The sequence below is a fragment of the Megascapheus bottae genome, chromosome 7 (assembly GCF_031878675.1).
Source record: "Megascapheus bottae isolate mThoBot1 chromosome 7, mThoBot2.hap1, whole genome shotgun sequence".
Taxonomy (NCBI): domain Eukaryota; kingdom Metazoa; phylum Chordata; class Mammalia; order Rodentia; family Geomyidae; genus Megascapheus; species Megascapheus bottae.
Genome location: NC_143515.1, coordinates 22,492,001 through 22,519,935, shown reverse-complemented (window position 1 = coordinate 22,519,935; position 27,935 = coordinate 22,492,001). Strand labels below are relative to the sequence as shown.

At 46.7% G+C, this 27,935-nt stretch overlaps 2 protein-coding genes across 2 annotated transcripts; both read right to left on the bottom strand.

Moving 5' to 3' along the window:
* Window positions 1-196: 196 nt before the first annotated feature.
* Window positions 197-17,590, bottom strand: Cd8b (CD8 subunit beta). The gene is made up of 6 exons (XM_090336530.1): window positions 17,523-17,590; window positions 13,411-13,761; window positions 9,271-9,357; window positions 4,575-4,664; window positions 3,058-3,094; window positions 197-799 (listed from the first exon to the last, which is right to left on the bottom strand). The coding sequence occupies exons 1-6, from the start codon at window positions 17,551-17,553 to the stop codon at window positions 787-789; spliced, it is 609 nt and encodes a 202-aa protein (XP_090192656.1). The 5' UTR covers window positions 17,554-17,590; the 3' UTR covers window positions 197-786.
* A 5,617-nt stretch (window positions 17,591-23,207) lies between these two features.
* Window positions 23,208-23,903, bottom strand: LOC150060431 (lysine-rich coiled-coil protein 1-like). Its single transcript, XM_090337551.1, has one exon. It carries the CDS (start codon window positions 23,901-23,903, stop codon window positions 23,208-23,210), a length of 696 nt encoding a protein of 231 aa, XP_090193677.1.
* Window positions 23,904-27,935: the final 4,032 nt, after the last annotated feature.

Here is a 27,935-nt window from a genome sequence, read left to right as displayed (position 1 = left end):
CTCTCTTTGGTGCAAGATTGCCTTGATGCTAGGATTCTAGCTTTCTCTACACCCACCATGTAGGCTGATAGGATCTTGGATATACAATAATGTCATACAAGTTTTAGCATTGTGTCCTTTCAACTGAGTATCAGCATCTTTCCTGTAAGCAAGTTTTGTTTTTCTTCTTCTTTTTCATCACAGAAGCCACTTATGTAATCGATTCAAACTTTATTTTATAGCTGACACATTCATAGCAACACACAGAACGAGCGAAGGAAGGAAAAAATAGAGGCTGTGACATTTCCTGCTCAGAGCAGAAGTGACATTCTTTTCCTCAGCCCCATAGGTTTCCAGCACTAAAGGAAGAAGAGACTCACATGCTATACAGATGGGAAGTCCTAAGGGTGTCATGGTTGCATCCCACAAGTAACCCAAGAGCCAATGGTACTACCTACCAGGAGAAAGCAACTTTCAAAGATGGTGGTTAGACAGTCACCACTCAAGGTGCCGGCACATCTAGGACAGGTACAGGAGCTGGAAGTGTTGCCGTGCTGGCTGTTCTTAGTTCCCCAGCCCTCTTGTGAGTGTTCAGAGCCCCCTTTGTAAGATTCCCCATGGCCCAGTAACAAGTCGACCTGTGCTTGAGGCCACAGAAAGAATTGGCGGCAGTGCAGTGCAGGCAGCTTGAGCAGGGTAGTGGTGGCCAGCCACACTGCAGGTATCTTTTTTCTCTTGTTTGCCCAGATCTCACACATTACTGACCACAGTCTTTTTGTAGCTGGATACCAAGAGCACAGTCTCTGGTTATTTGTGAAACCTATAAACAACAACAAGTTTGTAAGTTTTCTGAGCAAATGATACTTTATTTTCTGTAGCAAGAGACAAATGGCAATTTGGGTCCTGGTGGCTCATGCCTAGAATCCTAGTTAGTCAGAAGGCTGGGGACCATGGGTTCAAAACCAGCCTGGGCAAAGAAAGTTCATGAGACTCCTATTTCCAATTAACCACCCCCAAACGCCAGAAGTAGAAGAGTGTCTCAAGTGGTAAAGAGCCAGCCTTGAGTGGGAAAAGCTCTGGGATAGCATCCAGGCCCTGAGTTCAAGGAGAGGGGGGGAGAGGGGAAGAGAGGAGGGAGAAAAGAGAGAGACAAAGAGAAAAAGAGAGAACAATATGGCAAATGAGGAGGTGCAGAGTCCTAGCACCCCAGGGACTAAGAATTTTGTGTTAGGAAGTTTTGGGGGTTTATCTCAATCATTTAAAGAAGTTAAAACAGAGCACCAACATCTCTAGCTCTGGGTTAAAAGGCAAGTAATTCCCAGCGGCACAATAAGAAGCAGTTGAGGGGACGGTTAGCATTGGACAGACAGAGGATGGAGAACATCTACTTCAAATTGCAGCTGGAGTTTGGAATAGCTGATCTTCGAGACCCAAGAACTGCTTCGGCCAAGGGAGGATCGTGGTAACTCACCCAGAAGGGGTTTTCAAGCTTTCTCTATGCCACAAAGGCTTGGTCGGATGCGATCTCCTAAGTCACCCCAGACAACAGAGAGCAGAGCTTTGGCTAGTGGGGGTGTAGGGTGGGGAATGAGGGGCCCCCAGGAGCACTCTGAGCTTCCTCCTTGGCCTTAGCTGCTCCTCAGAAACCCTGGTTTGCTGAAGTTTGCGATCCTAACTCCGGACCCTCCAAAACTAGCATTAGACCACCAAGAACAGATTACCGTGAGAGGATGTGCGGCACAGACCACAGGCAGTACCCACAGTGGGCCTGCCTGACCATAAAAGGCCATCGTGGGGAAGAGTTTGAACAGGACTTTTTTGGGGTCTAGCCTTAGACAGCTAGGCTCAAATGATGATCTCTCAGGTGAGGTGGGGGTGAATAGTTTGTAAATCAATCCATTGCAGATTGTCCATAAAATACAGCTGCATGGTTAAGCAAATCTTAAGTATGATATTGTAGAGCTCATAAGAATGAGAGCCAATGTGGATGTGATCATTTTTAGAGTACTGAAAAACACATTTTGCTTCCTGGTGGTTAGAGTCATGTGGTTGAATTGAGTTTGTTCTTTAACTCTTTAGAATGGTGGGCTGCACACTTTCTGGGCATTTTCCTAGCAGGCCTGACAGAAGCTATGATATTGGTCATGCCATTATATTTTACAGATAGGAAATTGGAGGCTCAGAAAGGTGACGTGACCAAGCTGCAACCACACAGCTGCAGAGTGGCAGATGGGACATAAATTTTGCTCAGCCTCTGTCTGGAGCCTGTGCCCCTGTGCACAAGACCTGGTAGTTCTCTTCCACTTAGAGATGTGCCCCTCCCTCCCCTACTCCCATGTGAAAGTGGGTGTCCTGAAGAGCAGACAAATTGGAGGTGAGGAGCAGCGATAGCCTCTAATTTGTAATAGCCTTTGTTTTTGTCAAAATTTGCTAAGATCTGTGGCCTACAGAAGGCTTTTTGCTTATTTATTTGTATTAATTTGCTCTTGGTTAGAGACAGAGTCTTGCTGTGTTGGCAAGCTGACCTGGGTTTACTATCCTCCTGACTCCACTTTCTGGTTCTAGAATGTCAGGTGGGCACCACTATGCGGAGCTAAACAGCCTTTTTTTTTTTTTTTTTTTTTTTTTTGCTGCTGCATTGTGAGACCAAGCCTTTGGCCTTGTCAACTCCTGGGATCAGATGGGGTCCAGAGTGGAAGCTAAGACAAAGAGAGGGGTGTGTAGGAAAGGAAGCAACTGCTGGTGGGAAGCCTGACTTAGAGAAAATGGATTGTCTCCATGATATGCAAAATGGGGGAGTGAACTTCCTGTCTCCTGCACGCCTGGCTGAATGAAATGACAGGTGGAGAGGGGCTGGAGTGAATTCTCACTGGTGTCCTATGCCTCTTGATTCTGTGGCATACATTCCGTGGCTACTCTGAGTTTTTGTTTACTGAGGTTGGCTCTTTTCCAAATGACCATTCCATCTGTTTATGGTTCTCTGTTTAAGGCAGCATGTCACTCTGACTCTTAGCTGAAGCTGGGGGCTACAGGCAGCACCGAAGCTAAGGAACCAGGGCTCCACCCAGGACGACTCACTGTTTCATGAAGTGAAGCCGAGCTCTCCTTCGCAGGCCTGGAAGAACAGAGCAAGCGCACCAGTCAGCTTGGACTCTGGACCCCAGGCACCATGCCCAGGGATGGAGCAGGAGGAGGACAGCCTCATCCCTACCTCAGCCTCACCCCTGGTGTGGACTCCCTCTCAAATGCTCCACACCTGTCAATTCCCTTTAGGCTCACTAAAGCCTATGGATGAGAAACTACTACAGGGTCCATTTTAAGATGAGGAAACTGAGGCACACCGAGCAACACTAGTATCTTCAACTAGTATCTTAAGTGGGAAAGGCATTTCCATTACTCAGTGGCCTTAAATTCTTCTCTCTTATCCTTCACAGCAAGTCAAGAATGAGAAATACCATGTAGGGGCATCTCAAACATGGCATAGGTACCAGGGATAAGCAAGATTTCCCACTGGGGCTCTGGGAAGAAAGGTGTGTCTCCATCTCTATTACTCTGTCTTTGAGGTACAATAAATAAATACATATAGCTAGTTGCCATTAGTGTTAGCAATTACCAGTAAACCAGAAAAAGTCCTGAATCGGAGACATTTGTAGATCACGGGACTTTAGTAGGTTCTTAGTACGGGGTACACAGACCCTGAGGGAGGAGGGAGGAATGCAAAGCTGTGCACACATATGGGGCACTTCTCTGGGATGAGGATCCACCCTTGCCATCATGTGGTTTCTCTGTGGCCTGCAGAAGTTTAGAGCCACCCACATGCCCATTTTATACAAAGCCAGGAACCAGAAAGTGACTTACACAAGGGGACATGGGTGAGCTGAAAAAGCGAGGGGCAGTCTGGGCCCCCTCCTCCACTGAGGAGAAGGCCAGTTAGTGGGAGACCACAGAGGATATCAGCCCAGGTCTGGAGTGGTCAAGGACAGCAGTCAGCTGACTGTCCCACAGTCTCTTGGAGGAGGGACTTCCGGGAACTCCACTCATGCCATTGGCTATCTCATCTAGGTCCTGGGCCCACCATCTCTACTCCTCAGGTGAGTTGCCATCTACATCGCAAGCCTCATGCCCCCTGCTCTGGGAAAGACTTTACAGACAGTAATGCCTGACCAGTGGGCAATGTCATCCCTGTGTGAGGCAGCTAGGCTCACGGAGGCTTAGAGGCCAGGGCATAAGGTCAAGGTCACTAGATGAGGAGGCAGCAGCACTGGACCCCCAATCTAGGTCCATGTGACTCCAGAGAGAGGTGGCTCTCCTTTTGGCAGCAAAGGATTTGAGATGTGGAGTCTGGAGATGTGACTCAGTGCTAACATTCATTCTCAGTGAACGTGATGTGCTGGTACCTCTTGACCTCCTGTAGTCCATGCCCTCCCCCCTTCTCCCCACAACAAAGAACCACTTCCAGAACTACCAGAGGCTCCCTGGGGCCAAATGGCCACCAGGCCACTGTCTACTGTGCTGCAGAAGGAATCCCCCTCCCTCCAGGGACCTTCAGACAGGAACCAGGGGGTATCAAGACGACCAGGCAAGGGGGAACTCACAGCAAAGGCGGATGCTCACACCTAGGGACACCAGCAGAACCAGGATTCCGGCCCCCATCAGGCTGAGGGTGATGAGGCCACACCTTGGGCCTAGAGAACACACACAAGACACGAGTTCAACACGGAGCATTCGAGGCATACAGATAGAGAAGGATGAAAATAATCCAGAGCCCACTTCCAGGAGGGTGCTACCAGTTACATTTTGGTGTACTTCCTTCCAATCTGTGTGTGTGTGTGTGTGTGTGTGTGTGTGTGTGTGTGTGTGTGTGTATACTGGGGCTTGAACTCAACCTGCTTTGAACCATGATCATCAGATCCAAGCCTCCTGAGTAGCTAGGATTACAGGCATGAGCCTGGCACCTGGTATCCAAATCTTTCTTGTATGTACTTTAAACATCATCAAGATCTATCTGTCTGTCTGTCTATCTATCTATCTTGTCTTTCAAATTTTTTAGTATACTTAAACTTAGAAACTATGTTCAAAAAGAAGAACAAAATTTTCATGCCTAGAAATGAGATTTTATTTAAACTAATTAAAAATTTTATATTTAAATTTCACAAATAGCTGACTATATTTTTGATGTAAAAAAAAAAAAAGTTAGGGGCTGGGAGTTTGGCCTAATGGTAGAGTGCTTGCCTTGCATGCACAAAGGTCTGGGTTTGATTCTTTTGTACTACATACATAGAAAAAGCCGAAGTGGGACTGTGGCTCAAGTGGTAGAACTCTAACCTTGAGGAAAACCCAAGAACAGTGCCCAGGCCCTGAGTTCAAGCCCCAGGACTGGCAAAAACAACAACAATAACAAAACAACAACAACAACAGAAACTTTACTATATGGTTCAAATGCTCCTGGAGCTAGATGCCAGTGGTTCACCTGTAATCCTAACTACGCAGGAAGCTGAGGTCTGAGGATTTCAGTTCAAAGTCAGCCAGTGCAAAAGACTATAAGACCCCCATCCACAATTAACCAGCTAAAAGCTGGAAGTAGAGATGTAACTCAAATGGTATAGTACTAACATTGAGTGGAAAAAGCTAAGAGACTGTCTACAGACTCTAAGTTCAAGCCCAAGAACAGGTACTAAAAACCAAACCAAACCAACAACGAAAGCTCTAGGTAAGGAGCAAACAGCATTGATAATTTGATTATTTTTCCTTCTGAATTTACATGTTCGTAATTCCCATGGATCTATAAGTTACTTCTAAAATTTGTACAATGGACCATATTGTTCAAATTTTCCTGGAACTACTTATTGCCTTGCTCTTAATCATGCCAGCACATTTCCCCTAGCAGAGTGCCATGTGACATTTGGATAGTTTTCAGGCTTTACTTTTACAAATCACCCAGCAGAGAACATTCTAGAAGGTGTTTTGTATCTTGAAACCAATATGAAAATGGGAGCTACAAATCCTTAGACTATTTTTTTTTTACCAGTCCTGGGGCTTGAACTCAGGGCCTGGGCACTGTCCTTGGCCACTTTTTGCTCAAGGCTATGGTTTTGCCACTTGACTTGAGCCACAGCACTACTTTCAGCTTTTTCTTTTTTTCTTTCTTTTTCTTTTTTTTTGCCAGTCTTGGGCTTAAGCTCAGGGCCTGAGCACTGTCCTTGGATTTTTCTCAAGGCTAGAGCTCTACCACTTGAGCCTCAGCACCACTTCCGGCTTTTTCTAAGTATGTGGTACCTAGGAATCGAACCTGGGTCTTTGTGCATGCTAGGCAAGCATCTACCACTAGGCCAAACTCCTGGCCTTACTTTCAGCTTTTTCTATGTATGTGATACTAAGGAATTGAACCCAGGGCTTAGTGCATGCTAGGCAAGCACTCTTCCACTAAGCTATGCTCCTGACTCTTAGGCTATTTTTAATCATATGACACACTGTCCAGTGCTTTCTCTTCCTTCCCACCAACAGTGTATGTACCCTGCTCGCCCCTAGTATCATTGAGTTTTAGTGTTTGTTTTTCTGCCATTGTACTGTGATTGAACTCATAACCTGCGTTCTCATTTGCCTTTTTCCCTTTATAGCTGGTGCTCTACTACTTGAACTATGTCTCTAGTCCTGGTTTTTAGTTTGTAGTGGAGAGAGGGAGCAGTATTTCACTTGAATCTTTGATTAGGTATGATCTTCCTCTTATTTGTCTATGTTGAACACTTGCGATTTTAATTAGATGATGGAGACGTTATAAATTAGATGGTGCAGGTGGTTGTATACGTAACTTTGTAAAATTCATTGAGTCTGTGAAGAAGTGTATGGTGAAGCAATCGTATCTGCAGGAAGTTTTAAAAAGCAGCAGAGCTGGGAGCATGCTGAGGAGTGGCTATGACAATGGAAGTCAGCAATGTTGTACAGAGAGCTCCTTTAATTCACCTGACTTCACTGGCTCCTCTTGCGTTCACATCTTTTCTTTATCTTTTTTCTTTTTCTTTTTCTCTTTATATATATATATATATATATATATATATTTTTTTTTTTTTTTTTGGTGCCTGTCCTGGGGCTTGAGCACAGTCTCTGGGCTTATTTTGCTCAAGGCTAGTGTGTTACTGCTTGAGCCATAGTGCCACTTCCAGCTAGTTTTCTGAGTAGTTTGTTGGAGATGAGTCTCATGGACTTTCCTTCCCTTGGCTGGCTTCCCTCAGATCTCAGCCTCTTGAACAGCTATGATTACAGGTGTGAGCCACAAGATCCTAGCTCTGCTTCCATATCTTAAGAGTCCTACTCTGTTCTCTCTCTCTCTCTCTCTCTCTCTCTCTCTCTCTCTCTCTCTCTCTCTCTCTCTCTCTCTCTCTTTCTCTCTCTCTCCTTCCCTCCCTCCCTCCTTTCCTCCCTTCTCCTCCTTCCTTCTTTCTTTCTTTTTTCTCTCATTCTTCCTCTTTTTTCTTTCTTTCTTTCCCCCTCTCTTTCTTTCTCCCTCTCCCTCCCTTCCCCTCCGCTCTCCTTTCTCTTTACTCTCTTTCTCTCTCTCCTTTTGAAATCACACGGTCCAGGCTAGTGTCACATTTGTGAGCTGAAGTGCCGTTCTGGCGGTGGCCTCCTGGGGAGCTGAGATGCCGGGCATCATTTACCTTTAGCCTGCCTGAACTCCTTTAGATGAAGTTATCCCAGCATAACATGCTACAAGACAAGGTCATTCTGTCCCTGTCTCCATTCTGTCAGACTGCCTCTTTCTTGGGTTCTGATTTTTCTTTTCATTGAGACCTCATGTGGCTGCTCCGGTCCCCAGCCCCAAGATCCTATTCAGTGCCCTTCTCAAGTGCTTTCACATTTTAAAAGAAAGCAGCCCAACAGCACCAGGCAGTGCTGTGGATAGGGTGGGGTGTCCTGTGGTTTCTTCTCTGGGTAACAGCAGATGGCAATTTCTGTGTCACAGCAGTAACCCTGGGCGGAGGGAGGTTGAAGTTGAAATCAGTATTTTTCCAGAAGCATATTTTAGTTGATGGGTTCAAGAAAGTGCGTGCATGAGTGTGTGTGTGTGTGTGTGTGTGTGTGTGTGTGCGCGCGCACGCACACGTGCATGTTCCCTTACCCTGTCATTTTGGCAGAAAGGTGTCTAGTGCTGAAAGTCACCTTTACTTGCTCATTAGCAAACATATTAACCTCATCTTATATGTTAGACCGTGGGATGTATCAAAACTGGGAATTTTTAAAGTGTTGATCCAAGATATAATTTGCACATTATGAAGTCCATCCATGAACAATTTGATTTGTTTGAAATCTTCAGAGTTCAATGCCAGTGGCTTATGCCTGTAACCCTAGCTATTCAGGAGGCTGAAATAAGTTTATGAGACTATTATCTATACTAAACTCAACAACAACAACAAAAAAAGCCTAAAGTGGAGCTGTGGCTCAAGTGACAGAACAGTAACCTTGAGTACAGAGTACAAAAGCCCAGGAATAGCACCCAGGCCCAGAGTTCAAGTCCCAGGACTGGCCTATCCCCCTCTCCTCCCCACTCCCCCCCACAAAAAAATCTTTAGATAATTATGCAACCATCAGCATAATGTAAGGAGAACATTTTCACCTGCCTAGAAAGAAGCCCCTTCACTTTAGGAGTTAATTCTCATTCCTCCTTCAACCGACACTCATCCATTTTCTGCCTATGAAATATCATACTCTGGATATTTTATGTCTGTGGAAGTATAAAATAGATAAGGTCTTTTGTTTCTAACCTCTTTCACTGAATAGTGCTCCCCAAGTTTATCCAAGATCTGTTTATTTAGGGACAGGATCTTGTGATGTAGCCTGAGCTGGCCTTAAACATGCAATCCTCCCACCTCAAGCCTGCTGCTGAGATGACAGGCATGTACCACCATGCCTCGCCAGCGCTTCCTGCTTCCTGCTCCACTGTGATGATGGTCTCACATACTGGTAACTCATTCATTAGCTGGTGACATTTGGGTTGTGTCTACGATGAACAAAGCTGCCATGCAGATGTTTTCATGGCTCTCTCCTCAATTGTGGTTTGCACTGTGAGGATTTGAGTCTTTCCCCCTCTAAACTAGGAATGGCTATTATACCCTGGATCTCTTTTCACCCTAGTTAAGGGCTGGGGAAACAGGCTCCAGATTCACCACTTTCCAAGTGCTTGCAGAAGGATGAATGGAAAGAGGATGAAGACCAGGAGGGAGGGAGAGAGGGAGAGATAAAGGGAAAGAGGGAGCAGAGAGGGCATCTGCATCGGAGCCTGGGGCTGGAACTTACCCTTCTGTGTCACTGGTTTGGGGAGCCGGCACATTTTCTTCTTGGTGGTCTTTCTGGTGGGGCGGATGGTGGTGGGAGGAGCATCAACTACAAAGCAAAGCACACATCTCAGCCAGATAAAGAGCGGGGCTTACTTAGAGCCAACTGTGTACCTTTATACGCAGGGAGTGAAGTCCTCACTTTAGATGGATCCCCATTCCCCAGCAAGAGAGCATCTCATCTTCTCTCAGCTATGACTAGGACTTTGGATGGGGTGAGGGGCGCTTCAGTGCGCCAGCTCCTTGGAGAAAGGGGCTCTTGGTCCTCCTTCCAAGTGAGGAAGCCCATGTTAAGGTGATGGCTGTTCTGTTCTGCACACACTACATCATGAAGGCTGTTAGTTTGAGATTTGTTTTCCTTCTCTTAGAAGTCCTTAAAAATAATGTAGTGCAAGCTAGGTACTAGTGGCTTATGCTTGTAATCCTAGCTACTCAGGAGGTTGAGGTTCAAGGACTGTGGTTTGAAGCCAGCTCAGGCAGAAAAGACCAGGAGACTTTTATCTCCAATCAATCACCAAAACGCTGAAAGTAGGGGTGCCATACCAAGTGGCAGAGCCCTAGCCTTGACCACAAAAACAGTGCCTAGGCCCTGAATTCAAGCTCTAGGACACACACACACACACACACACACACACACACACACGCGCGCGCGCGGATCAAACTCATTAGATCAACCCAAGGCCTCAGGTCATCAGTACTGAAGAGAGACAATGAGGTGACAAGGGCCTCAAAGGCTCCCTGCTGGAGGTGTCATGTCTCTGCTGGGCTTAGCCCCACAGATGGTTCCATTCACCTCAGGAAGGCAGGGGCTTCTGGTCACTGGTGAGTTTGGAAGAAGTTAGTTCGACAGGGCTCTTGGTCCTTTGGCTGGCCACAGAAGCCTGAGGCTGATATGGGACTCCTGGAGACACCATGAGCTGTTCTGTTTGAATTTCATCTGGCCCACAATCAAGTTCCCCTTGATCCCTCCTGACCCTCTAGTTTCAACTTCTTTCTTGTCCTCCTTGCAATGGGCAATCTCTTTGGGCCCATGCTGTGCTTAATGGGCCTGAACATGGTTCCATCTTTTTCCAGACACTGGCTCTATCACCCTGTCTTCTCCTTCCCAGCACAGAGCCTTACAGCCAGACAGGTGGGCCTGGGTTCTGGGTATTCAGGCTGTAGATAGATTGGCATGTGTGGGGAGGTCCTGGGGTCTTGGGCAGCATATGTGGCTTGGAAATATGGAAGCCAGGTAGTGGTGGGTGGAGCTGGTGCTTTGGGGAAGTTTCCAGAAGTTTCTACAAATCAATTACGCTTCTTTACCACCATTCTCAGACCCTGAAATCTCCTGAGTGGGAAGATGTGGGGTACATAGAGACAAAAACAATAAACCAAACCAAAACCCCAAGTCTCTCAAAGCCCAGGTTTCTGTACAAGGATCAGTGCACTGTTCCACCCCCCACCTCTGGGGGGAGGCCTGACTTTCTCAGAACCCCATGCCCACCCCATGGTGTAGGGGTTTTTTGGTTTGGTTTTATGGCAAGGTCTCACTTTGAGCTCAGGCTTGCCTGGAACTCACGATCTTCCTGTCTTAGCTTCCCAAATGCTAGGATTATAAATGTATACTGCCTAGATGGGTTTTGTCTTTCTAACTGTGCTTCTATTCCTAGCCACCTCTGCCTCTTTACTTCAAGAGCCCTTGTTCCTCTCAGTGTCCTCTAGAGGAGCAGGAGACAGGGAAGTAGGCGTCCTGACCATAAGCTGAGCTGGGGAAGCAGGACTCACTACGGCCAAACAAGGGCCTAGGAGAATTTGCCACAATCTCTCCCCATTCTTTGTCCAACATGACAGCCACTGTTCACATGTGTAGCTGAGCTTGCACAATGTGGTCAACCTGTATATAAAAATAGTTCAGCAATATGTGGCTATTAGATCCAAAGAGTACAAGAGCGAGGACTCAATATTCGCATACCCAAAGCTATGGACATAGTAATGGAAATATAAACATAACTATATAGATACAAAAACCTATGACTCTATAGACATAATGTTTTATTTCATAAATTAATATGTATCTATGATATACAAACCCTTAGTCTAATTTTGATTAAGTTCTAAAAACTAAGTGCCAGTGATTGTATATAAAGATTCCCTTCTTGAACACCTGTTTGTTAAACATGTCATTTGAAATATGATGTAAAAATCAGTTAATAAATTCTTTAATAAAAAATAGTTCAGCACTAATTTTCTAGTGGTTACCTACTGAAATAGTAACAGTATTGATAACTTGGGTTATATTAACTGTATTATAAAAATTAGTTTCTCTTGTTTCTTTTTCACTAAAAAAAAAACCTATTAGAAAAAATAAAATTAGGGGCTGGGAATGTGGCTTAGTGGCAGAGTGCTTGCCTAGCATGCATAAAGCCCTGAGTTCCATTCCTCAGTAGGATATAAACAGAAAAAGCTGGAGGTGAGGTGATGCTTTGTGGCTCAAATGGTAAAGTGCTAGCCTTGAGCAAAAGAAGATCAGAGTCTAGGGCCGGGAGTTTGGCCTAGTGGTTAAAGTGCTTGCCTAGCATGCATGAAGACCCGGGTTCAATTCCTTGGTACCACATACATAGAAAAAAGCCAGAAGTGGTGCTGAGGCTCAAGGGGTAGAGCTCTAGCCTTGAGAAAGTCCAAGGACAGTGCTCAGACCCTGAGCTCAAGCCCAGGACTGGCAAAAAAAAAAAAAAAAAAAAAAGAAAAAAAAAAGAAGATCAGAGTCTAGACCTTGAGTTCAAACTGCAGAATTGGCAAGAAAAGAAGAAGAAAAAGAAGGAGGAGGAGAAGGAGGAGGAGGAGAAGAAAGGAAGGAAGGAAGGACGGAAGGAAGGAAGGAAGGAAGGAAAAAGAAAGGGAAGGGAAGGGAAAGGAAGGGAAGGGACAGAAAGAGCTCTAGCCTTAAGAATCCAAGGACAGTGCTCAGGCTCTGAGCCCCAGCCCAGGACTGGCAAAAAAAAAAAAAGAAACAGATGAGAAGACTGAGGTCCCCAGTCTTATTCTCCCAAACTCTAAGGGTATAGTTCAACCTACAAAGAAGATTGAAGGCATCTGTCCCTCCATTCCTTGGGAATGCCATCACTGGGTGTGCCCAGATGAAAAAAAACTTCCTTTTCTTGTACCTACAATCAGCATTTCCTAGACCAACCCGCCCCCTCCCATCAGAGCAGGGACCCAGTTCTGGTGTGACTTGAAGGGTATAAAAAGCATAGCATCTTGTCTCCATAAAAAGTATAAGGCTGAGCCGGGTGCGGTGGCTCACACCTGTAATCCTAACTACTCAGGAGATCTGAGTATCAATGTTCAAAACCAGCCTGAGCACTAAAGTCCATGAGACTTATCTCCAATTAACCTCCAGAAAACCAGAAGTGGCACTGTAGCTCCAGGGGTAGGGCATCAGCCTTGAGCTGAAAAGCTCAGGGACAGCACTCAGGCCCAGATTTCAAGCCCCACGACCAACAAAATAAAAAGCACAAGGCTGTTGAAACTGTAGGGTGACTAATGCCTGTAATCCTAGCTACTTGGAGGCAGGGATAGGAGGATTGAGGTTGAAAGTTGGCCTAAGGCAAAAAGTTAGCAGAAGAAACCACCATCTCAACAAATTGGATGTGGTGATACAAGTCTACAATCTCACCTATGTGAGAAGTGTAGGCTGTCCCCGGCCAAAAGTACAAGATCCTCTGTGAAAAATAACAAAAGCGAAAGAGAGTGCTCGCTTAGTAAGTACCATCCAAATTTAATCCCAGTACAATAAAAATAAACAAAAACAAAAGATCACCATGTGCATTTCTGACTTACCTTTTCCAGTTTATCTAATTTCATCAAAAACTAGACTTCCAATGTATTATCTGCTGCGCAGGTGGCAGCGGGAAGTATCAAGACCAAATAAAACACGGTGTTTGGGTGAGTGGTCTGGGGAATGCTCAACACACATTTTTCTGTTGCTATCAGAAGTGGTGTTATTAGTCCTGGCTGCAGAGTAGAGCTCACTGAGAACAGGACAGCCCCAGAGCCTGGCATGTGGCCAGCACATAGTAGGTGTGCAATGCACATTTAAATAGTGCTAGTTTGTTCTTACCAACATTCAGCTGAATTCTCTTCCCGAAGATCAGCTCTGGGGACCCCACAGTCATGCAAAAGTAGATACCACTGTCCCCAGATGTCACATCTTTGAGGCTGAGAGTTTCCTGAGAAGCAGTTAGCTTCTCCTTTGACATCCCTGAGCTGTACACCATCTCTTTTCCAAAATCCCAGGAGACCAGGAACTCATAGTGACTGTCACTGCTGGGGTCCTGGAGCCATCTCAGCCAGTAGATAGTAGTTTTGCTCAGGTAGGATTTTGTCTTGCAGGTCAGAGTGGCTGTTTCGTGGGTCAGGACCTGCATCACCAGTTCAGGGGCTTGCTGGAAGGCAAGGGTGCCACAGAGAGCTGCAAGAGGGTAACAGGACAGAAACCTTCAACATATTTTCCTGGACAAAGTCACAGAGTTACACTAAGTGATGGATCAAAGGCCAATCCAGGGGAAATCCTGCCAGTGACAGGGCCTGGGGGGTTCACTCCTGGATTCGAGCCTTACAGAGATCAGTGGCCAGCCAGATGATTGCTAGAAATAATCTCCCAGTGGACACAGGGAGCACTGTGGCCATTTAGTGATGGTAGACTAAATATCTGGATATCAGTTCGATGCCCAGTCAAGTCTGAAACTGGCAGTGGGATATTTTTGCATGTATATGTGTGTGCTGATACTAGGCATGAGCTCAGGGCCAGGTGTTGTCCCATAGGTTTTTTACTCAAGACTGAAACTTTTCCTTTTGAGCCACAGCACCTCTTCTAGCTTTTTGGTGGTAAATTGGAGATAAGAATCTCATGGGGGTCAGGAGCATGGCCTAGTGGTAGAGTGCTCGCTTAGCATACACAAAGCCCTGAATTTGATTCCTCCGTACCACTTACACAGAAAAAGCCAGAAGTGGTGCTGTGGCTCAAGTGGTAGAACACTAGTCTTGAGAAAACTCAAGGACAGCGACCAGGCCCTTGGTTCAAGCACCAAGACTGGTCGGGGGGGGGGGGGGGCAGAGGGAAGGGGGACCGGGAGTTTGGCCTAGTAGTAGCATGAAGACCCGAGTTTGATTCCTCTGTACCATATATATAGAAAAAGCCAGAAAGGGTGCTGTGGCTCAAGTGGTAGAGCTCTAGCCTTGAGAAAACTCAAGGACAGTGCTCAGGCCCTGAGTTCAAGCTCCAGTACTCACAGGGAAAAAAAAAAGAATCTCATGGACTTTCTTGTCTGGGTTGGCTTTGAGCCATGCTTCTCAGACTTCAGCCTCCTGAGGAGCTAGAATTATGGGTGTGAGCCACTAGTTTGGGGATTTTTATCCCCATTGTGCAGATGAGAAAATCTAGGCAAGAAGCTACTTAATCAAAGTCCTAATTACAGCTATTAATTTACCCAGGAGGCAAAGTTTGGTTGTCTTTAGCCTTTCCTGGCTGCCATCTGAGGCACAGGCCTTCTGGTAGGTCCTGGCCACGGAAGACCAGGCACATGAAGAGAGAGCACGTGGTGGATCTGCACTGCCACCATCTCTGGACCACTATCTTTAGAAGGCAAAACTGTAGACATTTCTCCCCAACACCAGCAGGACAGGCACCCCAGAAGCAGGGCTAGGAGTTCACATTAGTGTCAGATGGGAAAGCCAAGTAGGCAGAGGCTTGTTCATGAGGAATAAGTGGGACTCACAGACCTGGCTGGAAACCCAGTGACTGCTCCGTGTCGGTGTGAGACCTTACGGAGTCACAGAGCACTGGCTTGGTGCCACTGTTCTGCATGCCAATGAGCACTGGAAAGAAATGGGAGGGCCTCATGCCAGTTGCTCCTGCTTGTAATCCTAGCTACTTGGGTGCCTGGGGTATGAGGATTGTGACTGGAAGCCAGCCCACGCAGGAAAGTCTGGAGGCCTCTTATCTCCAATTACTAGTAAAAAGCCAGAAGTAGAGCTGTGGCTCAAGTGGTAAAGTGCCATTCTTGAGCAAAAAAGCTATGAGATGGTGTTTAAACCTTGAGTTCAAGCCCTAGTATTGCCAGCAACCACACATACACACACACACACACATACACACACACACACACAAGCACACGAAAGAAAGAGGGAAGGAAGAAAGGGAGGGAGGAAAGAAGGAAGGAAGGAAGGAAGGAAGGAAGGAAGGAAGGAAGGAAGGAAGGGAAGGAAAAATGGAAGGAAGGAAAGGATACCAGAAACATCAATACACCGGTAAAGATTATTCACTACTCTCACATTATGGGTACTTGTATCTCACATTATCAGTACTGACAATAAGTGCAATCTCAAGAAGGAACTGAGGGGTTCCCTTCATGGCCGGGGCTTCACTCACAGTTCCAAGAAACCCAATCTGATCTTTCATTTTGGCTTGGATCAGAGGGCAACTCTGTGTACCATGGAGAAGCACAAAGATGATGTGTGTGTGTGTGTGTGTGTGTGTGTGTGTGTGTGTGTGTGTGTGCATGTGTGCCACAGTGGAGTTATCAGCCCATGTTTCTATCTGTGCTTGTGGCTGATACTCCATGGCCCCATTGTGTCCCTAGGACAGATGAGTTAAACTTAAGTCTAACTTAAACAGCCTGCACCTTCACCCTGCTTGAAGTTTCCTTTCCTTTCCTTCTCTTAAGTCTGACACCAGGACTTGAACTTGGTATCTGATGCTTTTGCTCACTGACTGGCGCTCTATGAACCCTGAAGCTTTGACTTTCATGGAAAATGAATTTGCACTTGGTGCCAAATGGCTACTGGGCCTTCGAGTTTCTCCCCAAATTCCAGTGGTGCCTCTGGAGAAATAGGCCAACAATGTAGTATTTACAGAGTCATGGAAGGCACAGTCATGCATTCTCTCACTTAATTCTTACATGAGCCTAGTGAGGAAGAGACTGCAACACATTTTACATATGAGCAGGCAGACAGATGCTCAGGAAGCGTAAGAGTGTTACACAAGTTACATAGCTTGTATATGGTGAACCTACACCTAAACCTTGGTCAGGGAATCCCAAAACTTAAGGGTGAAACCTTTGAATTAAAAAAGCCTGTGATCCACTCTTAGAACTTAGACACGTCATGGGGGTTTCAAATGCACAGATGACAGAAGCCTTTCCAGAAAAGCCCAGAAGTGGCTCCTTAGTGTAAGGCCTCGGCTATGAGGGTACATTTCCTTTTAAGGACTAAGACACACCATGTTCCCTCGCTCTCTCTCGTTCTCTCACTCTCTCTGGGCCAGCTTGCTGACCTCTGAGGACTGACTGACTGAGCCCCTGCTGCTTTCTGGAGCCAAAGGCAGATTTCAAAGACGCGTGGTCTCATTTGATCCTCTCAGTAATCCCTTAATTCCATTCTCAAAGGAACCTGATATTTCTAGAACCATAGGCAATAACCTCCCCAGTTTTGACTAGCCTAGACTCATTTCCATGTATGAGGTCTCTGGGTCAGAGTCTGGTCTATTTGGTAGGATGTCAGGTTTGAGGCGGGGGTGTTTGGGGACGACAAATAAGTAGGCATTTAGGGGTCCATTTCATTGGGAGTCAGTCTCAACCCTAACCTAATCTGCCACCTCCAAAATTCCAACCTCAGTGCAGCTTCTTTAAGGAGCCAATGTACACAGGACCCCTCATGCCACAACTAGGAGAGGAAGTGCCCAGCTAGAGCTCTCCCTGTACTGGCAGCACTGGGCAGCTTCTGTCTAATTGTACTACCACCACTTCTGGGAAGTAATAAAGATCTGTCTGCAGGACTCTCTGTCCGGGCCATGTGTGGGACAGGAAGCCGAGACTGGGCCCATGCCACCTTCCTAGGGACATATACTGTCCTCTCTGGATGCCCTCTTGCTCACATCTTCCTTCCTCTTCTCTTCCCTTCTTTCCTCTCTCCCCTTTTCCTGTCCCACCTGAAGCCATTGGGCAGAGGTCTAGGACATGGGGCTCTCCCATGGCTGAGCCGGTGATGAGCTCATGAAAGGATTTATGTTCCTTTCCAGTGGCCAGTCCAGCGCCTCCCGTCCTCCGGGCCATGTCCCCACAGCAGGGCTCTGGGCTCTGGGCTCTTCTGCCTATGAGACATTTCCAAGTCTGCCCTGTCCCCTGGTCTAGCTCAGACCTCCCCTCCCTCCCAGGGGCCAAAGTCCCGGCTTACCTGCCAGGACCAGCCAAAGCCAGGGCTGCATCTTGGCACACCGGCCTGGGACACCTGGTTCCCGCGGGGGGCCCCTAGGGACTCTCAGGCAGAGGGTGGGAGGGGGCGGGTGGGGTGCCCACGAATAGGGGCGGGCCGTGGTGTGTAGGGACGGCTAGGTCTCCGCCTACAGCTTCCTGGCAGATCAGAGGTCTGGGCTGCACTCTGAAGGCCCCGCGGGGTGGCCCCCACCCCCCATGCAAGGCCTGACAGTGCTGAGTTGTGCCAAGCACGGGCGCGTGTGTAAGTGCCTCCTGCCTCCGGGAGTGTTCAGGGCGGGGTCTTCACCCACTGTGGCCACTGGACCAACTGAGGCCCAGAGGTCAACAGGCTCCAGGTCCTGCTGGAGGATTGGTGGAGAGATCGTCACTCCACAGCACGTGTGTGTGCGTGTGTGTGCGTGTGTGTGTGTGTGTGTGTGTGTGTTGAAGCACGTGCGATTCAACTCAGAGCCTGGGCACTGCCCCTGAGCTTTAGTGCTCACGGCGTTTTTTTGTTTTTGTTTTTGTTTTCTTGCCAGTCCTGGGCTTGAACTCAGGGCCTGAGCACTGTCCTTGGACTTTCTCAGGGCTAGAGCTTTTCCACTTGAGCCTCAGCATCACTTCTGGCTTTTTTTTTTCTATGTATGTGGTACCCAGGAATCGAACCCAGGCCTTTATGCGCACTAGGCAGGCACTCTACCATTACGGGGGCAAACACCCGGCCTGTCACTTCAGACTTTTTGATGGCTAATTGGAGGATGCTCAAGGACTTTCCTGTGCTGGCTGGATCCTCAGATCTCAGCCTACTGAGTAGCTAAGATTACAGATGGAGCCACCAGCTCCCGCTCCTTGTGAGCAGTTATTGAGCACCTGCTGATGCCCAGAGGTCCTCTGAGACAGGAGTGAGGGAGATTCAGCCCCACCTGAAGGAAGGCGAAAATGAACCGACTCATGATGCAGGCTGAGATGAGAAGGGGAACGGAAGGCTTGTGCTCTGGGGAGGGCCCGCAACCCTAGTGAGAGTAGGGTAAAGACAGCCTCTATCTTCATAGCCTGAAAGGACAGAGATAACAGGCATGGGCAGGCCCTTGTGCCTGCTTTCTTTCTCTGTAAGTGTTCTGTGGTTTCTTACCTGTCCAGTTAGGGACCCTTGTTAGGGAGAACGGGTTAAGCCAAGGTGGGTAACAGGAGGGTTTTGATGAGTTGGGGAGGGCTGTGTAGGGAGAATGGGGTGTCTGGTGATCTCAAAGGAGAGGGAGGTTGGGAAGGGTGATAGGGAAAGGCCCCAGGGAAGTCACAAATGGTAACAACATGCTACTCGCCAGTGACTTACACCAAATACAATTCTAGCTACTCTGGAGGGCTGAGATCTGGAGTATCAAGGATTTGAAGCCAGCCAGGAGTCACCAAGTCTTAAAGACTACATTTGCCAATTAGCCAGCAAAAATGCTGACAAGTGGCATGGCTCAAGTGGTAGCACACCAGCTGTGAGCATGTAAGCTGAGCTCAAGAGAGCTCAAGGCCCTAAGTTCAAGCCCCAGTACCAGCTCAAAACACACAAATAAAATGTGAACAAGGGCCTGGAGAATGAAGCACACAGAATTTGCAGAGGGGGTGATGTGTCACCGGAGGAGCTAAAGCAGGCAGCAGGATGACAGCATCAAGATTGCCAGCCTCCAAATCCAACCTTTGTTCTCCTCCAGTACTGCTCATCACTGCCTCTAGTGCTGTGGGCAGAGTTGAAAAGAACTGGAGGTGAGGAAGGAAGAGGGAAATGGGGGCATGAGTAAGATGGCTCCGCCAGAAACTCCTCCTCATTCCCATACAGTTATTGTACCCAGGAGCAGGTGTTTTTGGAATGAGAGTTTGAACGGGGGGCCTTTCAATTGCTAGTCAACGCACTGTAACACTTGAGCTGCACAGTCAGCCTCTTCTGCTTTTCTAGGAGGGTCTCATGTTTTCACCCAGAGTGAGTTTCAAACTTTCATCCTCCAATCTTTCTCTCCTACAGAGAGGGGATTACACATGGGACCCGCCCTGATTCAATCATTTATTGAGATGATCTCAATAACTTTTGTGTGTTAGAGCTGATCTCAGAGCCTTATGCTCTCACAGTTTTCTTGCTCAAGTATTGTGCACTACCACTTGAGCCATGACTTCAGTCCAGCATCTTTTGCTGGTGACTAGGGGATGTTTTCTTTTTGACTTTTCGACTCCGGATGGTTTTAGATTTTGCTTCTCAGATCTCAGCCTGCTGAGTATCTGCGATGAAAGGTGCTAGACACAGCCTCTCAGATGTCAATAACATTTTTGTTCTCAGTGACCTGCAAGCACCAACTTCTCAGTCTCTTCCTTCCTGGCAGCGCTAGGATTATAGATTTACACCCAGCCCCAAACTATAGATAATCTTACAAATAAACTACTTGAAAGCTTTCAGTACAGAAATAAGTAGTACATTCACTCTTCATTATTCCCTTTGGCCCCATTCCTTCAGTTCCCGGAAACTACCAAGCCTCATTTTGTTTGTTGGGATTCATCATGTAAAGGAAATCATGTAACAGATGGCTGTTTGCTGTGGTTTCTCGACATTGTGATACATATCAGTTCTTTATTCCTGTTTATTGCTGTCACATACCCAGTTGCATTTACGGTAGTTTGTCCATTTATTGATAAACCTTGGGACTGACAGTTGAGGCTGCCTTTGGCTATTAACATGGGGCTTCTGTAAACATGGATAGGCAAGTGTATGTTTAGACCTCTGATTTCAATATGGGGGGGGGGTAGAGTTTCTGAGTCATCCAGTAATTCTGTTTAACTTTCTGAGGAACTGCTCAGCCGTTCTAGCAGTTATATCCTTCTGCGTCTCATCACCAACAACATAGCAGAGCTCCGGCATCCCCACATCCTCGCCAGCATTTCCTTTGTTTTTGGTTGTATTGGGGAGGGGGCAGTCCTAGGGCTTGAACTCAGGACCTGGGCACTATTCCTGAGCTTCTTTTGCTCAAGGCTAGCACTCTACCACTTAGGCCACAGCACCACTTCTGTTTTTTTTGTGTTTAGGTAGTACTGAGGAATTGAACCCAGGGCTTCATGCATACTAGGGAACCAGTCTACCACTAAGCCACGTTCTCAGCCCTGTTTTTGCTTTTATATTTATCATAGTGGATGTAAAATGACAGCGCATGATGGCTTTGATTTGCATTTTCTTAATGACCTAGGATGCTGATATTAAGCATCTTTTCATTGTTAATTAGCCATTTACAGTTCTTCTTTGGATGTCTATTAGAAATATTTTGCACGTACAAGTATTGTGAAGGAGGTAACTTTCTCACTAAGTTATTTGCCTGTAGCATATGTATGTCTTGTGTGTGTGTGTGTGTGTGTGTGTGTGTGTGTGTATGTGTGTGGACGTGCGTGCACTGAACTTTTATTCAGGGCCTAAGTGCTGGCCCTTAGTAAGTTTGCTTAAGGCTAATGTTCAACCATTTGGGCTTTACCTCTACTTCTGGCTGTTTGCTGGTTAAATGGAGCCACTGGCATTGGTGGTAAAGCTACTCAGGAGGCTGAGATCTGAGGATTGCAGTTTAAAGCCAGTCAGGCCACAAAAGTCTATGAGTCTGGGCTGGGAGTTTGGCCTAGTGGTAGGGTGCTTGCCTAGAATGCATGGAGACCCGGGTTCGATTCCTCGGTACCCCACACACATAGCAAAAAGCCGGAAGTGGTGCTGAGGCTCAAATGGTAGAGCTCTAGCCTTGAGAAAGTCCAAGAACAGTGCTCAAGCCTTGAGCTCAAGCCCAGGACTGGCAAAAAAAAAAGTCCATGAGTCTTATCTCCAATTAATCAGAAGAAAACTAGAAGTGGTGCTATGGCCCAAAATGATAGAGCATTAGCCTAGAGCTGAAGAGCCTGGGGACAGTGCCCAGCTCCAGAGTTCAAGCCCCATGATTAACAGGGAAATACAGACTTTTCTGCCTGGGCTGGTTTTGAACTTTGATTCTCAGATCTCTCAGCCTCCTTTGGGGTTACTTGCTGCTTTGTTATGATGTTTATTAAAATCACTCTTGGATGCAGCAGTTAAGGAAACTCTTGTCCTTGTGATAAATTAACCTCTAGTTCTTAGTGATTTAATGCAAAACAAATCTACTTTGTGTGTGTGTGTGTGTACATCTATATTCATTGCCTAAATTATCACTGCTAGGTGTCTATATTTTAGTTTGGTAGTAGAAGTCATTTGTCTAGTAGAACTCTGAGAGGTTCAAATCAGAAGACCAAAACACCACAAAGTTAAGCAAAGAAAATTAACACAAAGTGTTATTAAGTAAGAAAAGACGGCTAACTGCCAAAAGATGTACAGAAGACTCTAAAGCAGGTGTACACAGCTTCTTTCTGGAAAGGGTCAGGTAGCAAGCCTGAGGGACACGTAGGGCTTTGTGGGCAGGAGGCCTGGTAGATGATACCATGTGGGCATGGCAAGAACACAGAAAGCAACTAGTCACAACCTTGATGAAACCCATGAAAATCATTGCAGTACAGTTTAATGAATGAGAAGACAATGAACCACTTTGTTTCGATAACTTTTTCTCGGATGAGATTCAAGTATGAAAACTATTGATAGCTTAAGAGCAATACAAATAGATGGTGGCTGGTCATGGCCTGTAGGCGGCAGCTGGCTCGCATTACCTCAACAGTCTCTCCCAGTTGACTGACATAGACTAGGGCAACTCTGGGAAGTCTTTTTCTGCTTGCACCTTATATTGATCCTCCGGCACCCTCTACTGGCAGAGACTAGCATCCAGCCAACTGACAAACTGTGATAAGGTTGAAGCTAAGAGGCAATAATTTGACATAAAATTTACAGTGATGCAAAGGAGTCTTTTTCACATTTTTTTTGCCAGTCCTGGGGCTTGAACTCAGGGCCTGAGCACTATTCTTGGGCCTTTTCAAGACTGGAGCTCTACCACTGGAGCCACGGCACTACTTCCGATTTTTCTATGTATGTGCATGCCAGGCAAGCACTCTACCACTAGGCCAAACTCCCAGTCCCTAGTCTTCTCCACTTTGATGATTGCTTTTATGATTGCATGTGATACCAAATTCAAAGTAGAAGCAATGCTTTGAAAAGTGAGTCTATTGGAAAAAATCATATTAAGTGAAGTAGGCCAGACCCAAAGGAACATGGGCTCAATGGTTTCCCTCATCTGTAAAAATCAGTACACATCTAGAACTCTCCTAGCAGAGCATTACAATACTGCCAAGGGACTCTTATCACCAGTTAACCACCAGAAAATGAAGTAGAGCTGTGGCTTAAGTGGTACAGTGCTAGCCTTGAGTGATAATGCTGATAGTTCCCAAACCTTGAGTTCAAGCCCCGGGCTGGGAGTTTGGCCTAGTGGTAGAGTGCCTGCCTAGCATGCACAAAGACCTGGGTTCCATTCGGCACCACATACATAGAGAAAAGCCGAAAGTGGTGCTGAGGCTCAAGTGGTAGAGCTCTAGCCTTGAGAAAGTCCAAGCTCAAGCCCAGGACTGGCAAAAAAAAAAAAAATTTAAAAAAAAGTATCTAAATACAGCAAAAGGACTTCAAACAGGTAACAAGAGTGGGTGGTTAATTAATTGCTTCAAAGTAATTTCATTTATCCATTTGGTGTCCCCAAATGTCCAAGCATCAATAACAGCTGCCCAAGATAGCCTCATCCCATAAGTCCCTCTCCTCTGGACTTTCTTTGCTTTCTCTCTTTTTCTTCCTATGGGACCGATTTTCCATTTGGGGGGCATCTGCCCCATATTGGTTGTTCTTCTTTCTGTCTGAGGACTTCTGTACTCTGTCTGACTTTATCTTCGTTTTCTTCCTGTCAAGGCCCTGGTATTCTTTGGAGGAATCTCTTTCACAGTACTTCCTCTTGGCCTTTGCTGGTTCCTCTGAGGCAGCATCTCTATCTTCCTCCCACTGCCTCCTTTGGCATCTGTCTTGATAGCCTGGTTGGTGGACCCTGCTGCAGTCCTTCCAGGAGAGGCTGTGACTTGGAAGCCAGGAGCTTTGGAGAAAATAGTGGTGCTTGTTCTGATAGTTGTTGAGAGGTTCCAGCCTTTGTCTGGAGTGATGGGCTTTAGGCCAGAGGGGTCCCTGACTTTCCTTTGTGCTCTGCCTCTCATAGGAAGTGTGGAAGTTGGGCAAGTGTCTGTTGAAGGAGAGTTGTTGCTCCAGCACTGGCAATCTGAAGCTGATGTGGCCTCCTTGGGGTAAAGAGACCTCAGATTCTTTTCTAAAGCAAACCTTTGGCTGTAATCCTCTGGCTCTCTGCTGTCTAATATAATCTTCAAGTTCATGTTGGAAAGAACCATCTGTCTCAGAATCTTCCATTATATTGAGGGTGAATAAATTTCTGCAAGGGAAAACAGAAGGAAACTTTGTGTTTGGTGTATTACTTTCCACTGATTGCTACCTTTAAAAAAAAAAAAAAGAATCAGGGGCTGGGAGTTTGACCTAGTAGTAGAGAGCTTGCCTAGCATGCACGAAGATCTGGGTTTGATTCCTTGGTACCACACGTATAGAAAGAGCCAAAAGTGATGAAGTAGCTCAAGTGGTGGAGCTCTAACCCTGAGAAAGCCCAAGGACAGGGCTCAGGCCCTAGTTCACACCTCAGAACTGGCAATGAAGGAAGAAGAGGAGGAGGAAGTGGAGGAGGAGAAGGAGGAGGAGGAGGAGGAGGAGGAGGAGGAGGAGGAGGAGGAGGAGAAGTCGTCATAGTCAAAATAGGGAGAAGAATAGGATTTGAACTTGGAACCTACTCACACACCCACACAAGATGTCTCAGAATGCCTTTCATCTTTGATCCTATTCCCAACCTTCTAGATAATGCAAGGACTGAGGAATGCAAATGCAGGGTTAGGGACTCTAAGCTGGGCTGGGAACATAGCTTAATGGTAGAGTGCTTGCCTAGCATGCATGAAGCCCTAGATTCCATTCCTCAGTACCACATAAACAGAAAAAGGGCCAGGAGTGGCACTGTGGCTCAAGGGATAGAGTGCTAGCCCTTAGGAAAAGAAGTTGGAGGTGGGATGGGGAGGGAAATGGGGACAAAAACATGAGAAGGGGTATCATTGTGTGAGAAGTAATGCACCTACTACCTGGTGAATGTAACTGTAACCCATCAATACATTACCCTGACAATAAAAAATTAAGAAAAAAATTGATGATGGATCAAAATGAAAAGTACTCCTAAACGACATGTTGAATTAAAATTCCTTTGTATAGATAGCTAAAGATAAAACAAAAAAATAAAGCAATCCGCTAATGAATTTAGGTTTATCTTTACTTCAGTGCATAATGGGTCAACCTTTTTCTTTTCTTTTTTACTTTCCTTTTGTTTTTGTTTTGTTTTGTTTTGTTTCAGTCCTGGGGCTGAAACTTCTCAGGGCTTTGGGCCTGTCCCAGAGCTTTTATGCTGAAGGCTAGGGCTCTACCACTGTGCCACACCTCCACTTCTGGTCTTTTTGGTAACTGGAAATAACAGTCTCACAGACTCTTCTGTCTGGGCTGGCTTTGAATTATGCTCCTCGGATCTGTCCACTAGTCCCCATATGCCATGTAAAGAGGCAGTGTGAAGGGCAAAGAAAGGAGATTTAGCCGGGTGCTGGTGGCTCTTGCCTGTAATCCTAGCTACTCAGGAGGCTGAAATATAAGGATCAACTTTGAGACTAATCTGGGCAGAAAAGTCTGTGAGATTTTTTTTTTTTCCCAGTCCTGGGCTTGAGCTCAGGGCCTGAGCACTGTCCTTGGACTTTCTCAAGGCCAGAGCTCTACCACTTGAGCCTCAGCACCACTTCCGGCTTTTTTCTATGTATGTGGTACCAAGGAATCGAACCCGGGTCTTCATGCATGCTAGGCAAGCACTTTAACCACTAGACTAAACTCCCGGCCCATCTGTGAGATTCTTATTTCCAATTAACCATCAGCAAAAAAGCCAGAAGTATGACTCAAGTAGTAGAGAGCCAGCCTTAAGGGAAATGCCAAGTAAAAGTGGGAGACCCTGAGTTCAAGCCTTGGTACCAGCATGGGGTGGGGAAGGAGAGGGAAAGAGAGAGAAACCCCAGTTTCAGCATTTCTCCATTGAGAACATGACCTATCTACATTGGTCAGGTTTTGTACTTGACAGTGTCTATGTCCTAGGACAGCTTCCAATTTTTTTTTTTTTTTTATGTCAGTCTCAGGACTTGGACTCTGGGTCTGGGTGATGTTCCTGAGCACTTTAGCTCAAGGCTACCACCTTACCCCTGGAACCTCAGCACTTCAGATAAGAGTCTTGTGGACTTTAGTGCCTGGGCTGCTTTGAACCTTGATCCTCAGATCTCAGCCTCCTGAGTAGCTAGGATTACAAGCATGAGCCACTGGTAGCTTCTTTTTCTTTTTCTCTTTCTTTCTTTCTTTTTTTTTTTATCTTGGGGCTTGAACTCTGGGCCTGGGCGTTGTCCCTGAGCTCTTCAGCTCAAGGCTACCACCCTTCCTGTTTTCTAGGGGTCGAGATAAGAGTCTCTCGGTCTTTAGTGCCCAGGCTGGCTTTGAATCACAATCCTCAGATCTCAGCCTCTTGAGTAGCTAGGATTACAGGTGTGAGCCACCCAGCCGGCAGCTTCCAATCTTTTATGATAAGCAACCTCCTACTTCAAAATGGCAAAAACAAGGGCTTGTAGCTCAATAGTGTGTGCATGTGTGAAGCCTGAGCTTGCAGCTCTAGCACCCTCTTCTGCTCAAATGGAAAACAACAGACAAGTGGAAAGGCTGTTTTTCTGGGGGAGGTTGGAAGGGGACACTGGATAGAATAACTATTTTTCCCCCCTCTACTGGTTCCCAGTTAAGTAAGGCTTAGATATGGACAGAAAATGTATGCAATAAGAGCTCCAACAGTTTCTCCAGCTCCCTCCAACTCCCAACTCCGAGCCTCCAGCTGACAGTACAGCAGCCCTACCCTTTGACCCTTAGAGACTGTGCTAAAGGTAGCAACCAGAAGAGCAGGCTTTTGATTCTTAAGCCAATTTCCCTCGGTTAAGATACTCAATATGGCCCCAGGCTAACCAACCTTAGGCCTCCATCTAGCTCTTAGGCCCCAAGAGCCAGCCTCCCTCCACATGGCCACCCTTTCTCTAAGATCTAAGATCTCTTGAAATCTGGCCAGTCAATCCCGCCATTCCGGCACACTGGAGTCAGGGTGTCTGTCGCTCCCTGCCTGCTCCAAGGTCTTGTACCTCAACCTCCTGGGGTTTTAGATCTCTTGGGTGGAGGGATCTAGGTAGTAAATGGAAAGCAAAATTCATAGTAAAAGAGATGGAAGAGGCTCCATTGTGATCAAGTCCTCTAAGGCATTTCCTTCAGCTTAGAGCTCTGTGTAGACCTAGGAAAATATGAGCGACTCCAGCCTGACAAGGGAAGCTAAGGAAATTAAGGAGGGGGCAGCTCTTCCTGCAGGCTGGCCAACGCATGAATGCCTTCCCTGCCTTTATCTTAAGGAGCCATAGGAGCCCCGCTCCTCACTCTCCCAACATCCATCTGCAGATTCTCCAGGTTCCAGAGCCAGCCGGCCCACCTCCACCAGCACCGAAGAAGAGGCCGTTGAGCTCTCCGCCCCAGGGCTCCTGCCCCAGTCACAACACCACATCCAGCCAGTTCAGAACCCTCATGTCTTAACTGCTCTGCCCAAACTAACTACCAGAACAACCCTTCCTCTGCTTAAAATCAGCAGAGGCTTCTATCCTTTTTCTTTCAGACAGAAACGCAGAAGCCCGCAGTGCCTACAGAGCTTGATACTGCTGCCCTACTGGTCCTGCCTTCCAGTCATATTGGCCTCCATGGAAGGGAACAGGTAGATGCTTAATCCCTAAACCCACAGTTTTCCTTACTGCATCCACACCAGAAGACTGGGGCCTCCCCGGGCTTAAGTGAAGAGTCACTTTAGTTTTAATGCTCCACCAAACACACCCTCTGCTTTCCTCTTTAGTGTCCCCATCCCTTATTCCCTGTTACCACATAAAGTTAAAAGTTGGGACTTAAAAGTCAGGGGCTAGGGCCGGGAGTTTGGCCTAGTGGTAGAGTGTTTGCCTAGCATGCATGAAGACCCGGGTTCGATTCCTCGGTACCACATGCATAGAAAAAAGCTGAAAGCGGTGTTGAGGCTCAAGTGGTAGAGTGCTACCCTTGAGAAAGTCCAAGGACAGGGCTCAAGCCCTGAGCTCAAGCCCAGGACTGGCAAAAAATTAAAAAAACAAAATAGTGGCTCATGCCTATAATCCTAGCTACTCAAGAGGCTGAGATCTAAGGCTTGCGGTTCAAAGCCAGCCAGGGCAAGCAAGTTCATGAGAATTTTATCTTGAATAAACTACTCAGAAAAAGCGGGAAGTG

Excerpts from the sequence above, each read along its gene's own strand:
- Cd8b (XM_090336530.1), bottom strand. The coding sequence starts at position 17,553 with ATGCAGCCCTGGCTTTGGCTGGTCCTGGCAG. Across the intron at positions 4,665-9,270 it reads CAAACCAGTGACACAGAAGG|GCCCAAGGTGTGGCCTCATC; the intron begins GTAAGTTCCAGC and ends TGTGTTCTCTAG. Across the intron at positions 3,095-4,574 it reads TGTGAGCATCCGCCTTTGCT|GCCTGCGAAGGAGAGCTCGG; the intron begins GTGAGTTCCCCC and ends CTGTTCTTCCAG.
- LOC150060431 (XM_090337551.1), bottom strand. The coding sequence starts at position 23,903 with ATGGAAGATTCTGAGACAGATGGTTCTTTCCAACATGAACTTGAAGAT.